This window comes from Podarcis gaigeae (genome assembly GCF_964106915.1).
Source record: "Podarcis gaigeae genome assembly, chromosome: 9".
Taxonomy (NCBI): Eukaryota; Metazoa; Chordata; class Lepidosauria; order Squamata; family Lacertidae; genus Podarcis; species Podarcis gaigeae.
Window position 1 is genome coordinate 74,215,800 of NC_139685.1, and position 16,853 is coordinate 74,232,652.

Below are 16,853 nucleotides of genomic sequence, written 5' to 3' on the forward strand. Positions count from 1 at the left end.
AGAACATCCTTCTTTGGTGTCACTTCTATAAGGTCTTGTAAGTCTTCATAGAATTGGTCAATTTCAGTTTCTTCAGCACAAGTAGTTGGTGCCAGTTGATCCCTTCATGGATCAACTTGCCGTGGCGAAGGGGCTTGAAGAACTCAGAGAAGCTATGAACTATGCCGAGCAGGGCACCCAAGATGAACAGGTCATAGTGGAGAGTTTTGACCAAACGTGATCCACCTGGAGGAGGAACCGGCAAGCCACTCCAGTATCCCTGCCAAGAAAACTCCATGGACAAAGACAACAATAATAATAAGTAATAATAATACAAAAAATTATTTATACCCCGCCCTCCCCGGCCAGAGCCAGGCTCAGGGCAGCTAACACCAAAAAATTACAATAAAAACCCCAATTTTAAAATACAGATTAAAATATAATTTATAATGCAGTCTCATTGTAATAGTAGCCCATAGATCAAAACCATAAGGGGAGGGAAACATAAGGGTCAGACTGAGTCCAAACCAAAGGCCAGGAAGAACAGCTCTGTCTTGCAGGCCCTGTGGAAAGATGTCAAGTCCCGCAGGGCCCTAGTCTCTTGTGACAAAGCGCTCCACCAAGTCGGGGCCAGTACTGAAAAGGCCCTGGCCCTAGTTGAGACCAATCTAACCACCTTGCGACTTGGGAGCTCCAAAGTGTTGTCATTTGTAAACCAGCACCTTAAACCTGACCCTGTACTCCAGTGGGAGCCAGTGCAGTTGGTAAAGCACTGGATGAATGTGATCCCACGGCAAAGACCCCATAAGGAGCCTTGCCGCGGCATTCTGCACCCACTGGAGTTTCTGGGTCAGCTTCAAGGGCAGCCCCGTGTAGAGCGAGTTACAATAATCAAGCCTGGAGGTGACCGTTGCATGGATCCCTGTGGCCAGATCAGGGAGAGAAAGGTAAGGGACCAACTGCTTAATACGGTGGAGATGGAAAAATGCCACCTTTCCTGTGGCTCCATGGAAAGGGAGGCATCAAAGGTTACACCCAAGCTCTTGACAGAAGGCACTGGCACTAATTGCACCCCCGCAAGAGATGGGAGTTGGCCCCCAACCCCACGTCATACCGACCCAGCCAGAGGACCTCTGTCTTTGAAGGATTTAACTTCAACCGGCTCCCAGGCAGCCATCCAGCTGCAGCTTCCAAGCCTCTGGTCAGTGTGTCTGGGGCCGAGTCAGGGCGGCCGTCCATCAACAGATAAATTTGGGTGCCAATAATATCTATAACAGCAACAAGCTCTCTCAACCCCCCATAAGAAATGCTCCAGCCCAAGAATCTGTTCGACAGCCTCCGCTTTTGTAGCTGGAGTCAGTCCGCACTCCACTCTCCCAGGCCAGATGGGAAAGGGCCAGCTAGGCAGGGCGCAGGGCTAACAGCCAAGATGGTCTCATTTAAAACAACACAGATAAAAATTAATTTAAAAGAGGAGCCCGCCCCAAGCCATGTGGAGAGAGGCAAGGGCAGGGCCCTTCAGACCCACAGCAGACAATCTTCCATTCTTCTCAAGTCGTGTCTGCAGTTTTCGTGCCAAGTTTCCCTTCCTTTCAGTTTTTTCCTTGTTCTCCTGCAACTTCCAACAGATGCAAAGTGCAGAAAAGAGACTCCCGTTTTGTCTCCTCCTGGCTGCCTTTAAAGGGGGATTAGCCCAATTCAGGGGGGGATACGGCTGTCAATGGCTACTAGTCATCGCAATGGCTTTGTACTCCTTCCAAGATCAGAGCCGTAATGCTACAGTGGGGGACCCCGAGGTTCCAAATTTCAGTGGCGTCTTGTGCTACACCAAAATTCAGCGCACCCCCCCCCTCCCTCTCATGCACCATTCTAAACAGGGTGGATAAAAATCAATTATTATTATTTTTAAAAAATAAAAAACAGTGTTTTTAAAATTTAAATTGGATTTTTAAAATAAAATGCTTTTGGAGGAAAAATCTTTCTAAAGATAGTTTCCTAGTTAAGTTACATTATAGTCCAAAGGCTATTCATCAGGGAATAAGGATTTGTTATAAGTTCTTCATGTTGCTAAAACTCAGTCTTAAGGTTGTTGTTTTTTAAAAAAAAATGTTTAACCACATCAGTTAACAAACATGGACACATATGGTATAATGTTATTGTTTTAGTTAAATAAATTGTTTAAATTGTTATTAAGTAAGTGATTATTTTTCTCCTTCCAATAAAGTACAGCAGAAAAGTTGTCCGAATATAAACAGTTAACTTATTAAACCTCACAATGATTTCATAATTATCTATGTATGTGTTTCTAATAGCATAACCAAATCAGTATTTTTGGATATAACTGCAAAAACTACTCAGAAAATTTATTATTCCAAAAATGAAACCTTCGTCTGGTTGTAAATATTAAGATTATACCAGCAAGAATGAGTCTTTCTGTAAATAATAAAAAAAAGATTTAAATTGTATCATAAAACCTTTATTGGCATCACATACAACATCCAAAACAAATCAATACAAAATTACCACTTCCCCAGTGGCGCAAAACATTTGCTAAAAGAAAGTAGGCAGAGCAGTCTTATTGACTAGTGATTTAAATTGTGATTTAAATTGTGATTTAAATTGATTTGGTTTAAATCAAATCCACCCCGATTCTAAATCATACCTGTGGCGTCCCCGACGACATCCCTGAGACTCTGTGCCCAGGTCAACCGAACCAGTTGTTGTTGTTGTTGTTGTTTAGTCGTTTAGTCGTGTCCGACTCTTCGTGACCCCATGGACCAGAGCACGCCAGGCACTCCTGTCTTCCACTGCCTCCCGCAGTTTGGTCAAAGTCATGCTGGTAGCTTCGAGAACACTGTCCAACCATCTCATCCTCTGCCGTCCTTTTCTCCTTGCGCCCTCCATCTTTCCCAGCATCAGGGTCTTTTCCAGGGAGTCTTCTCTTCTCAGGAGGCGGCCAAAGTCTTGGAGCCTCAGCTTCAGGATCTGTCCTTCCAGTGAGCACTCCGGGCTGATTTCCTTCAGAATGGAGAGGTTTGATCTTCTTGCAGTCCATGGGACTCTCAAGAGTCTCCTCCCGCACCATAATTCAAAAGCATAAATTCTTCAGCGATCAGCCTTCTATATGACCCAGCTCTCACTTCCATACATCACTACTGGGAAAACCATAGCTTTTACTTTACGGACCAAACCAGTTACACCCCCCTAAACACCCCCCTCTACATCCTGCCTCTGAATACTAACTTCTGAGTCTTGCAAGTAGGGAGAGTGTTTTGGCCCTCGAGTGACCTGCTTGCAGACATCCCATGGGGGCACCTCACCAGACCAGGCATTCTGTCAACACACAGCCAAGTGCCAAGGTATGACCCACGACGGAGGCCTCACCCGGGTTTCCCACCCTCCTCTTTAACTTGGCACTTCAGTCAGCACCTGGCAACTTCTTGTTTGCATCCGTCTGTCTTGTGAGACAACGGAGGAGTGCGCCTTTGCGGGTGAAGTCAAGCTTTGGAACTTGCAGCGCCTGCTGTGGCTGTAGAGACCAACACAGAAGAGACATGTTTTGTTGCAGCTGGGCAGATGAAGGCGTCCAGTTGTGCTGCTGCAGATGCACCAGGGAATTCATTCTCTCTGCACTCCTCCCACCAGTCATTCCTCCTCTGATCACGTCTGTAGATGCATGAACTGACTGCCTGTCTCTAGGCACTGTGGCCATCTGCAAGGGACTCCCACATGGCAGGGGGAAAGTCTGCTTGGGAGGCCCCCACTTCCTGCTCAATTTTTTGCATTTCAGTGGGGTTGGACTAGATGACCATGGGGTCCCCTCCAGTTCCATGATTCTAGGACAGGCTTCCTCAACCTCAGCCCTCCAGATGTTTTTGGCCTTCAACTCCCATGATCCCTAGCTAGCAGGACCAGTGGTCAGGGATGATGGGAACTGTAGTCTCAAAACATCTGGAGGGCTGAGGTTGAGGAAGGACATGTTGTCTTACTGTGAGTTGAATGCATTCCAAGTAGGGTGCGTATTCCTGTGTCAGTAGACACATAACCCCCCCTTTTTTTTCTTTTTTCACCGGTCAACTTTATTCCAGGAGGTTAGGGAAGCTGCAGAACAGCTCTGGCAAGAGATATTTTGCTCGGGGACTCCTAAAATTTGCCTGTTGGTTCCACCCAAAAATACACATACGTGCGCATTCCCTCGCACGGGGCGTGCAGCTAATTATTTGTTAACCAAGCTGCATTTATAATGTTTACCTCATTCATCCTCCTAACGAACTTAAGTGAGGTCAGGACACAGCGACTTGCCCAATTTTGGCAAAGGAACTAGGTTCTCAAATTGGATTTCCTCCAAGTCCAGACCTAATACTGTGGTCTGCTTGTTCCCAAACACCTTCTGCCCTTGCATTCCTGTAGGGGTTCCCTGTCCTGAAACAGATAGGTTGATTTAAAGTATTTATATACTTCTTTTCAGGTGGACCTCCTCAGTTTGCATTTTAACTTCTTCTTCTTCTTCTTATTATTATTATTATTATTATTATTATTACCCCACCCATCTGACTGGGTTTCCCCAGCCACTCTGGGTGGCTCCCAACAGAACACTAAAAGCAGAATAAAACTTCAAACGTTAAAAACTTCCCTAAACAGGGCTTCCTTCAGATGTCTTCTAAAAGTCAGATAAGGTAAAGGGACCCCTGACCATTAGGTCCAGTCGTGGCCGACTCTGGGGTTGCGGCGCTCATCTCGCTTTATTGGCCGAGGGAGCCGGCATACAGCTTCCGGGTCATGTGGCCAGCATGACTAAGTCGCTTCTGGCGAACCAGAGCAGCGCACGGAAATGCCGTTTACCTTCCCGCCAGAGCAGTACCTATTTATCTACTTGCACTTTGACGTGCTTTCGAACTGCTAAGTGGGCAGGAGAAAAGATAGTTGTTTATAAAAATTAGGCAATGAGACAAGACATGGAATTGTTTCTGCCGTTCCCCGTCTTTCAGGGGGTTGGACTAGATGCCTCCTGGATTTTGTTTGGTTCACGTTTACAAGTGAACCCACCAAGTTCACATTTCCCGAAGCAATCTGAGACCCAAACATCAGCAGTCCTTCAGAATTTGCACTTGTCCGACGGTTGTGATGCAGTTCTCCCACCGGGTAACATGCACAAAGGCGCAAATGCTGGGGGAAATCTTGCATTGCGGGTTACCCAAACGGATTTGTTAAATTAGGGGGAAGGGGAATTGCTTGCAAGAATGTGCACATTACGCAGGGTTTCAGAAGCGTGTGTGTCCAACAGGACACGGTCATGCTAAAATGCCAGTACGTTTTTAGTTAAGATAAGAGTTGTTTTTAAAGCGATCATCGCAGACTGATGTGGAAATGTGGGGAAATGAACCTAAAAGATTGGAGAATCGAAAAGCAGAGAGAAACTGAAATTGAGCAGGTTTGCCCAGGCTTCATGGTGGCAGCTCCCCTGACTATATCTGTAAGTCTTCTTAAGTCAGAAAATAGATCCAGAATGAGGTGAGGGGGAATCCTCTGTGTGTAGGTGACGCTTGTTTTGCACACTTCGCTGTCAGGAAGGCTCTCACTCCCATCCGTGATACCCGGTGTGGCCAGTGGTCAAAGATTATCAGAGTTGTACAATTGACCAACGACCCTGTGAGGTAGGTTAGGTCGAGGGGCAGTGATTGCGCCCCCTCCCCCCCCCCCCCGGTTATCCAGAGAGCTTCGTGGCCCGAGTGGGCAACCCTGGTCTCCCATGTCTGAATTATTATTATTATTATTATTATTATTATTATTTATTTATTTATTTATTTATTTATTTATTTGTACCCCACCCATCTGGCTGGGTTTCCCCAGCCACTCTGGGCAGCTTCCAACAAAGATTAAAAATACATTAAAATGTCACACATTAAAAACTTCCCTGAACAGGGCTGCCTTCAGATGTCTTCTAAATGTTAGGTAGTTGTTTATTGCCTTGACATCTGATGGGAGGGCGTTCCACAGGGCGGGTGCCACTACCGAGAAGGCCCTCTGCCTGGTTCCCTGTAGCTTTGCTTCTCGCAATGAGGGAACCGCCAGAAGGCCCTCAGCACTGGACCTCAGTGTCCAGACTGAACGATGGGGGTGGAGATGCTCCTTCAGGTATTCTGGGCCGAGGCCGTTTAGGGCTTTAAAGGTCAACACCAACACTTTGAATTGTGCTCGGAAACGTACCGGGAACCAATGTAGGTATTTCAAGAATTCTGACGCTCTAACCACAACCCCCTCCCCACTGGCTCTCTAGTACAGGAGGCTGATATAATAATAATAATAATAATAATAATAATAATAATGATAATCTGAAATTCAAAGTTGGGAGGAGATACTTTGACATGCAGGCTGTGTTGAGGGGAGCGTGGAATATTCTGAATGCCTGCATAATAAACGTAAGACAGATAACAAAGTTGGTGGCACACCTTTGGGAGCGATCGTCCGGCGGCTTCGTAGAATTGGAAGGGACCCCATGGGTCATCTAGTCCAACCCCCCACAGTGCATGGAAAGGCTCTCTCCAGAGAAGTATTACTCGCCAGAGTTTGTTTTGCGGGAGAGGTGTGTGCGCGAGAGAGAGTTGTGCTTGCCCATATCTTTGTTTGCCCAATTAATTAATCATCCCTATCAGTTAACCCACCACAGCCTTTTCATTACTGTTTATAAAGTGCAGGGAATTCAGGCGGCAGTGCTAGTGACCTAGTTTTTCTCTTGGTAAAACTCGAGTGAAGCAAACATGTAAAAAAAGTCCGCTGAAGCACTGTGGACTTAACCCAAACAGTCCCGTAACTTGATTCCGCACTTTTATTCCATCCAGTAGCAGCAGCAAAGACTCTCCTCCCTGGAAGAGAGGGGAGTGGTTGTGGGCGGGAGCCCGAGCACTGCCCCTAGCAGGGGGCGTTAGCCCCCTGCCTCCACCTCTCCTGGCTGGCGCCCAAGCCCCTGGACAGGCACCCAACCAGGTGCCTCTGAGGGGGCATGCTCAGCAGCCTTTTGCTGCAGCGCCAGCCTCTCCCCGGCCTCATTCTTCGCCGTCGTCTTGTCGCGAGTCAACAGGTCGTCGCGAGTCGCGTCTCATTGCGGGGGTCGGGTCCTCGAACCACAACACACTATCCTTGTTGCAGGGGGAATGGGCCAGGATCCCTGTTGGATGCTGAACGGTGTGAGGGGCAGGAAAGACCCTTTCCACTAATGGCATCACTGGCACTGTCCAATAAGTAAAGGTAAAGGGACGCCTGACCATTAGGTCCAGTCGTGGCCGACTCTGGCGTCGCGGCGCTCATCTCGCTTTATTGGCCAAGGGAGCCGGCGTACAGCTTCCAGGTCATGTGGCCAGCATGACTAAGCCGCTTCTGGCAAACCAGAGCAGCACACAGAAACACCGTTTACCTTCCCGCCGGAGTGGTACCTATTTATCTACTTGCACTTTGACGTGCTTTCGAACTGCTAGGTTGGCAGGAGCAGGGACCAAGCAACAGGAGCTCACCCTGTTGCGGGAATTCGAACCGCCAACCTTCTGATCAGCAAGTCCTAGGCTCTGTGGTTTAACCCACAGCGCCACCCGCATCCACTAATGGCGTCACTGGCACTGTCCAATAGGTGCTTGCAATAGCTCTATCTCCATAGCCCATGCTGAGTTTGTAATCAGGATGGCATAAATCTCACTTGCCCCTCAGCAAATGACCCTGTTTCGAGTCTCCAGGAAAGGTAACGCTCACCTAACAGAAGCACTCCCTTAAGATAGTATCTGAATCCCCGGCGTTAAGCAGGAGAGACAGTGTGGTGTAACAGTTAGAGTATTGGGACTATGGCAGTGAGAGACCAGGGTTCAAAACGCCGCTCAGCCATAAAGCTCACTGGGCAACCTTGGGCCCATTGCTGTCTCTCCCCCCCCCCCCCCGGGCAAGCTATCTCACAGGGTTGTTGTGAGAATATGGGGAGAGCCAGGAGGAAAAGGTGACGTAGATGCAATAATTAAATAAACAAGGGATTCTTTGTTCTATTTTTAATATAAAGTATTTATATGCCGCCTTCTCGCAAAATACCAGGGCATTGTACAGCAACATTTTTTAAAAAAAAACCTTTATGTTGAGTAGTTGTCTCAATGAACAATGTAGAAAAATGCTTCCCCGTGTCGACAGCTTTCTCAACACAGCTTGAATAAGCAAACCTTTCCGCATGAGTTCGTCACGCAGTCAAATGATTGACTGAGTAGCAGCTTGGCAACGTCCTGTTTGGTGCTTGAACCCTCCTTGTACAGGAATACCCCACGCAGCCAATCAGATACTATTAAAAAATAATAATATTCCAAACATGCTTAGGGTCTTATTTCCTCCTTTACCTACCTGAAAATCAAAAGTGGCGTTTGAAATATCTACCTCTTTTCCTTTCTTTCTCTTTTGCTCAAATTGGCCAACAGATAAAGTCGTCAGCTTTCCCCTTCAACCATGAACTTGCAGAAACCTTAGCAGGTGAAGTCCCGGAATTGGGCACGAACAGCTAGGGGCATGTTTGCGCGCTGAATTTCAGGAAATTCAGGAAAGGCTCGTTCGTACAAATGCAGTGGGTGTGTGAATAAGCTTCGGGAATAAAAATAGAATTCCATTATACCGGCTGTTTTGTTGGCTGCCAGGTGAAACATTTCCTCCTTTTTTGCTGGGGGCATGCGGGTCCGTGCAGTTGAAAGCCTTTTCAGCCCACTCCTTGACGGAAAAGGCTCCCAAAGGTCAGTAACCAATAAGCCTATGCATCAAGAGAAGTAATATTCCCGCTGTATTCTGCCTTGGTCAGACCTGGGTAGCTCCATTGCTTAGAGCGTGGTGCTGATAACGCCAAGGCTTCAGGTTTGATCCCCATATGGGACAGCTGCATATTCCTGCATTGGACTGGATAACCCTCAGGGTCCCTTCCAATTCTACAGTTCTGTAATTCTATGACCACACCTGGAGCTGTCGCTCTAACCACTACACCGCACTGCCTCTGCGCACATCACTTGGTGACCAGCCACTTTTTAAATTTGTTGTCAATTACATTTACAGTCATACCTCGGGTTACAGACGCTTCAAGTTGCGTTTTTTTGGGTTACGGACCGGAATGGGTTACTTCTGGGTTTTGGCAGAAGCGCTAAATCACACTTTGCGCATGCGCAGAAGCGCCGAATCGCAACCCGCGCATGCGCAGATGCGGGTTGCGAACATGCATCCCGCACGGATCACTGTGTATACCATCACCTGTCTATACCACTGTATATACCATCACCTTTATCTTGCAAGGACCTTAAGGCGGGGCACGTCGTTCTCGCCTCTCGCCTTTCCATCCTCACAACAACCTACCTGTGTGGTAGGTTAGGCCAAGAGATGGCAACTGGCCTGAAGCTCAGCTTCATGGCTAAGTGGGAATTCGAACCCTGGTCCCCGGGGTCGTAGTCCCAACACTCTAACCATTACACCACACTGACATGTGGGCAGAGTGGTCTGTTTGGAAGCCAATGAATGTGCTGCTAGAGCTCAGGATGTTGTTCATTCCTGGCAGCAGCTCTCCAGGAGTCAAAATAAGGTTCTCCTGCAGGGTACAGAGATTGAACCTGGGTTCTTCTGCATTCAGGACAGGTGTCCCACCACTGAGCCACCCTCCATCTCAAGGAACAGTTCTTAAAGTCACAAAACCGTCCATGGCACAGATTTTGCCTAAAATCTGCGCACATTTGTTTATGTGCATAGATACAAGCTAAGGCGGGGTGGGGCGGGGGTCTCACAAGCTCTGAGCTTTGCAACATGCCCAGGAGCTCTGCTGTTGCATGAAGATTTGAACCCTGGTCTCCCAGTCCTCATCTGACACTCTGACCCAGGCATAGGCAAACTCGGCCCTCCAGATGTTTTGGGACTACAATTCCCATCATCCCTGACCACTGGTCCTCCTAGCTAGGGATCATGGGAGTTGTAGGCCAAAAACATCTGGAGGGCCGAGTTTGCCTATGCCTGCTCTAATCCAACAGTTCTCAAACATGTTTCTCTGGGCCACGCTTTCAGAATGAAAATTTGCTCACGCCACTCCAGTTTTTTTATTGATAAGAAATACATTTGGGTGGGGAGAACCAGTTCCTAGCAGTTCCAGACTTGTGACACAGTACACAACTGCTTTAGGATACGATAGTGCAACATCCAGAATGTAGAAAACAATCCTGCTAAAAAAATAACATGAATCATTCCCAAAATATAATTATAAACGAGCCTCTTACATATGTACATTAAGCATGTATAACTCCATGAGAAGTGGGAGCTTGCTTTTGCAGGGTAATCTCGTTTATCCAACTGCACTGGCTCCCGGTGGAGTACAGGGTCAGGTTTAAGGTGCTGGTTTTGACCTTTAAAGCCCTATGCTGCCTAGGACCCACTTACCTACGGGACTGCCGCTCCTGGTATGCCCCGCAGAGGACCTTAAGGTCCACAAATGACAACATTTTGGAGGTCCCAGGTCACAAGGTGGTTAGATTGGTCTCAACTAGGGCCAGGGCCTTTTCAGTACTGGCCCCGACTTGGTGGTACGCTCTGTCACAAGAGACTAGGGCCCTGTGGGACTTGACATCTTTCTGCAGGGCCTGCAAGACAGAGCTGTTCCGCCTGGCCTTTGGTTTGGACTCCGCCTGACCCTTATGTTTCCCTCCCCTTGTGGTCTTGAATTATCGGCTACTTTAAAATTGAGGCTGCATTTTAAATTGCATTTTAACCTGTATTTTAAATTGGTTGGTTTTTTTCCTATTATGTTTTTACTGTAATTTTACTGGTGTTAGCCGCCCTGAGCCCGGCTCTGGCCGGGGAGGGCAGGGTATACCGTATTTTTCGCCCCATAAGACGCACTTTTTCCCCTCCAAAAATGAAGGGGAAATCTGGGTGCGTCCTATGGGGCGAATGCAAGCTTTCGCTGAAGCTTGGAGAGCGAGAGGGGTGGGTGCGCACCGACCCCTCTCGCTCTCCAGGCTTCAGGAAGACATCCGCAGCCTGGGCAGCCCTGCAGGAGGTCAGGCAGGGATGTCTAGGCTGCGGATAGCAGCCTGCTTCCCGGAGCGTCAGGCGCCCTGAAGCAGAGCGCCCCGCCCGCCGGACAGACATCCACAGCGTGGGGAGCCCTGCAGGGGTTCCCGCAGGGTTCCCCACACTGCAGATAGCAGCCTGCCTTCCGGCGGGTGGGGCGCCCTGAAGCAGAGCGCCCCGTGCGCCGGACAGACATCCGCAGCGTGGGGAGCCCTACAGGGGTTCCCCGCAGGGCTCCCCACGCTGCGGATAGCAGCCTGCCGCCGGGCGGGCGGAGCGCCCTGAAGCAGAGCGCCCCGCGCACCGGACAGACATCCGCAGCGTGGGGAGCCCTGCAGGGGTCCCCTGCAGGGCTCCCCACCCTGCGGATAGCAGCCTGCCACCCGGCGGGTGAGACGCCCTGAAGCAGAGCGTCCCGCGCGCCGGACAGACATCCGCAGCGTGGGGAGTCCTGCAGGGGTTCCCCGCAGTGCTCCCCACGCTGCGGATAGCAGCCTGCCACCTGAGGCAGACATCGGCCAGCCCCACAAGCTCAGGGAGGTGCAGCGCCCTTCCTCGACCTGGTTTGGTTTCCCCAACCTGCTTTTGGGGGGGAAATAAAGGGAAAAAAAATTTCCTTTATTTCCCCCCAAAAAAACTAGGTGCGTCCTATGGGACGGAGCGTCCTATGGGACGAAAAATACGGTAAATAAAATTTATTATTATTATTATTATTATTATTATTATTACTATTATTAAGTTACGTCTAATTTGAGACAAACAAAATCTCCTCTCGTCATCAACACAAGCCTTTCTCCTTTCTGATCTTTCACATCTGTCAGAGTTGGAAATCTCTGTTTTGGATCATAACTACGATTGTCCTCAGTACCGCTTGATGTTCTTGCGCTCATTTTGAAAAGATACCTCTCCATCTTTTGCAAGTTCTTTTTTTTTAAGCTTGAAACCTGCCAAGCAGCTGTGCAGCCTCCGCACTGGGGTGTCCGGGGGGGGGGGGCGAAGAGCACCGTGTGTGAAAATTGCAAAAACCCCATTCTTGTGACGCTTGTAATTTTCCTCTCTCTCTGCCACATGCTCAATGGAAATCTCCTCCCCTTGAAAGCCAAACATAATAAAAGCCACGATAGGGAAGCCACGCCTGGAAACAAAAAGGGGAAACTGCTCTCTGCCTGTAGGATCACTTTGCGGGACAGAGCCAAGGCAGGGATCAGCTCAGAGCCTTGGAGATCTGCCAAGTTGAGCTGCGGAGGCTGGATCTTCCAAGAGGGAATTTCTGCCGGATGAGAGGGCTGTTTCTCGCTTCTGCCAAAAGGCATTATTCATCTTAAGCCAGGAGCCGCTTAGAAGGAAACTTTCTCCCTGTCCGTTTTTTACCCATTTTGCTTTCGTGTCCGACCCGCCGCTCCGATGCCGCACAGCATGTGAGTCCTAATTGTGCCGGAATTGTCCAAAGCTTGGGTGAATGTCTGGGGAGGGAAAGGCTGAATCGAGAAGATCAAATAAAAAAGAAGGTGGCAGAAGTTTTGCCACTCCGCTTTGTTTGGTCAGTGTTGCCTCCGCGGTGCTGGGCTTGGCCCTGGAGTCACGAGCCTTTCTCAAGGTGGACAAACTTGCTTTGCATTTAGCAACTACACCATGGGTAGGGGAACTTAAGGCCCAGGTGCCAAATCCGGCCCAATAGCCTTCTAAATCTGCCCTGCAGACAGTCTGGGAATCAGCATGTTTTTACATAAGTAGAATGTGTCCTTTTGTTTAAAATGCATCTCTGGGTTATTTGAGGGGCCTGCCTGGTGTTTTTACATGAGTGGAATGTGTGCTTTTATTTAAAATGCATCTCTGGGTTCTTTGTGGGGCATAGGAATTCGTTCACTTTTTCCCCAAAATATAGTCCGGCCCCCCACAAGGTCTGAGGGACAGTGGACTGGCCCCCTGCTGAAAAGGTTTGCTGATCCCTGATCTACACAAACCTCCATGTTGTCTCTTTTTTGCAAGGGGGGGGCAAGCTGAGGAAGGGAGGGACTTGGTTAACTCCGCCTTGTGGCAAAGTTATGGCGAAGGCAACTTGGAAACTGCCTTATTTCTCTCTCTGGGCTCCTCCAGGCTTATTCTCTGTTTATTGAGCATTCGTCCTGATTTGCTTTGCTTACGCAGTTAGACTACATATGGACTTTATTGAGCATTTATTCCAGTATGACTGCAGGACAGTTATACAGCCAGTGCTTTTTTTTCTTTAAAAATGTTTAGGGGTACACTCATTTTCCTACTAATATTGAAATACTGCCCCTCAATGAGGCCAAACTCAGATTCACAAAATGTTTAGGGGTATGCATACCCCTGCGAACCCCCCCCCCCCCAAAAAAAGCACTGTATGCAGCTATATATGTGTTCAAACCTAGCTTATCTCTAGTAACAACAACAGTGGAACACTGTTACTGGTCCTGGATTATTATTATTATTATTAGCCGCTCCTCTAACTGGGTTTCACCAGCCACTCTGGGCGGTTCCCAACAGAATATTAAAAACACAACAAAGCATTTAAAACTTCCGTAAACAGGGCTGCCCTCAGATGTCTTCTAAAAGTCAGATAGTTGTTTATTTCCTTGCCTTGACAACTGAAAGGAGGGCGTTCCACAGGGTGGGTGCCACTACCGAAAAGGCCCTCTGCCTGGTTCCCTGTAACCTCACTCCTCGCAGTGGGGGAACCGCCAGAAGGCCCTCAGCACTGGACCTCAGTGTCCGGGCTGAACGATGGGGGTGGAGACGCTCCTTCAGGTATACTGGGCCGAGGCCATTTAGGGCTTTAAAGGTCAGCACCGGCACTTTGAATTGTGCTCGGAAATGTACCGGGAGCCAATGTAGATCCTTTAAAACTGGTGTTATATGGTCCCTGTAGCCGCTCCCAGTCACTAGTTGGGGATGATGGGAATTGTAGTCCAAGAAACAGCTGAAGACCCAAGTTTGGGAAACCTTGGGTTAGACTATAAAGGGTTAGACTATAAAGGGTTAGACTATAAAGGGATCCCTGACCATTAGATCCAGTCGTGTCCGACTCTGGGGTTGCAGCGCTCATCTCACTTTACTGGCCGAGGGAGCCAGCGTACAGCTTCTGGGTCGTGTGGCCAGCATGACTAAGCCACTTCTGGCGAACCAGAGCAGCGCACAGAAACACCGTTTACCTTCCCACAGGAGCGGTACCTATTTATCTACTTGCACTTAGAGGTGCTTTCAAACTGCTAGGTTGGCAGGAGCAGGGACCGAGCAACGGGAGCTCACCCTGTTGCGGGGATTCGAACCGCCGACCTTCTGATCAGCAAGTCCTAGGCTCTGTGGTTTAACTCACAGCGCCACCCGCGTCCCGGCGTTAGACTATAGCTGGTCTTTACTGAGCATTCACTCTGATTTGTTTGCAGAGAGGTTATACAGTGATGAGACAGTTATACGACAATGAGCATTTATGATGATTCGCTTGCTTGGTGCAATGCTACAGAGGGCATCTTCTTGCTAATTGCCCATCCCACACTTTTCATTGCGTTTCTCTGTCATTTTTTAAAAAACAATGTAATCTGCTTTGGGATTCGTTGAAATCAAAGGTATATTGTTTCCAGGAAACAATCATTCAGAATTCTCACCGCCTTGTTTTTTGTTTCGTTTTTCTTGCCAGACCATCCATGAGCTCAGATTTCCAGCATTACAGTTTCAGGATGCCAAACATTGGATTTCAGAACCTGCCTCTCAACATATACATTGTGGTCTTCGGCACGGCCATCTTTGTCTTCATTCTGAGCTTACTCTTCTGCTGCTATTTGATCAGGTAAGGACATAGAACAGCTACAGGTGGGCAAAGGCCGCTTTATTTCCAGGCTGCCAGGGGACTGTGTGGCGGGAGGTGCCAAAGGCTGGAGGACACCCACTTGGTGGCAGATGCCGGCCATTCGCCATTCGGAAAGAAGGAGGTTGCGTTCAGCTCGGCAGATGCAAGGAAATGTCTCAGATTCCTGTGTGTAAGGCACCCACTCTGTGAGGCTGGCTTCTTGCCAGGGGGTTCCTTTTAGTCTTCCCCAGTCTTCCCCAAATCCTGCTGCCTTTAGAGAGAGCAGGCGAATTTTGTCTCCCAACTCCCTTGCTTAGGAGAACTTTGCTCTGAGGTTTCCACCGGCAGAGTGGAAGCGTGCCTTTGATGTACGCAGCTCACATTGTGCCATCCTAATGTTGACAGACTCCAGTTCCCATCACTCCTGGGCCGTTGGCCAGGATGACTGAGACTGATGGGATCTGGAGGCCAGGAACATCTCAGAGGGGACCATGTTGTCTACCTCTGTTCTAAGCAGTCCTGAGGATCCTGGTTCAGAAAAGCAATTTTCTGGTTTTTGAGAAGATTCATTTTTTGTGAATGCGTCTTTTCCTGGTGCACAGGGGAAATAGTTTCCATTTGGCGATTCGCACGTTAACCTGCCATCTCCCTTTCACAGCTGTCGGGATGCGGAAGCAAATTTTTCAAGGAATTTGCTCTATCTAACACTTCAGGGCATCTATCGCTTTCTCTCTCCCTCTCCTGCGAATAACTTGCATACTTGTGGTTAAGAAATTGTCTGTATTTTTTTTCCCCCGCCCACCTCTCCAAAGTGTCTTGCATGCCAGCTGCTCTCCCAGCAGCGCGGTTCAGAGGTTAGTCGATGAAACAGGCTCAGCTTGTTAATCTGAACCAAGTGGGAAAAGGCAGCCCTTTCCAAACCAATTGCCACTTGGGAAGTTTGAATATTCAGTGGCGCAGACCAAACAGGTTGGAGTAGGATATTTGCAGGGTGTGTGTTTAGCTTTAAGAAAGTCTGCATGCTGGCCACCAAAACAGCAGGCTAAGTCCGGCGGGTATTCATTCAACAGACAATACTCTGGCTCTTGGCAGCGGTCAGGAACAAAGGGATTTTATTGTGTGGGATTAGCTCCTATTGTGACACAGCTTGCACAAAGATTGGTTTTCTAAACTATCAGCTCAGCAGTGATGGACTGTATGTTTTGCACCCATCAGAGAGAAAGACACTATTTGGCCATCGCTCCAAGCTATAGTTTAGTGTGACGAGAATGAGTCACACTAACGCATGACTTTTTCACACCCCACCACGTCTCCCTCCCTCCTTCGTGGCCACAAGGAGGAGTTTGTACTTCCATTCTTGTTGAATCGTACTGTTGTGATACAAACCAGTAAACTGTGGTTGATCCTTAAAAAAAAAATAATTATATATTTGATTTTTCAAATTAAAATTTTGGAGTCACAAATCCAACATACATCATAAAAACAAGATTCCAAAGAATCTCCTGGACTTCCCTCCTCCCCTTTGTGGGTCCTAATGTTAATCATTTCCTCCTGCATCTTTTATAGTAATCCAAAACTTTTATCTCTCCATTGCATCCAAAATTCACCATTAAACTACAAGTGATATTCCAATCCTGCTGTTTACCATGGTCTTTAGGATAAGCTATAAATTTCCCCCATTCCTTATTAAAATTTTGGTCTTCCTGATTTCTGATTCTTCCGGTCATTTTAGCCATTTTGGCCTAGTCCATCAACTTCATCTGCCATTCTTCCCTGGTAGGGACTTTTGTCTTCTTTCCATCTCTGTGGTTGATCCTAGCTCATTTCAAACAAACCATAGTTAACTTGGAACAATGGGCTTTAAAGCTGAGTCATTTAAAGGAATGACAGTTAACATTTGTTGTAGCCGAGGTGTTGGAACAAAGATTAACCTGTAGCTAATTGGAAGTGAAAGCTTCAGAACTCACTGGAACTCGGTTCTGGCACCTCTTGATACAGGATTAAGAGTAGGCTT

General features: G+C 48.1%; 1 protein-coding gene across 6 annotated transcripts in view; it reads left to right on the plus strand.

The window, feature by feature from the left end:
- Nucleotides 1-16,853, plus strand: part of RNF24 (ring finger protein 24) — an 84,703-nt gene that overhangs the window by 55,179 nt on the left and 12,671 nt on the right. For 5 of the 6 annotated variants that reach the window (XM_083756970.1, XM_083756967.1, XM_083756966.1 and 2 more), the window contains one exon: nt 14,690-14,839. In XM_083756970.1, the coding sequence (XP_083613096.1) occupies nt 14,697-14,839 (143 nt within the window). In that variant the 5' untranslated portion in view covers nt 14,690-14,696. Of the gene's footprint in view, nt 1-12,135; nt 12,450-14,689; nt 14,840-16,853 lie in introns of those variants that run through there. The other variant, XM_083756969.1, reaches the window with a different exon arrangement.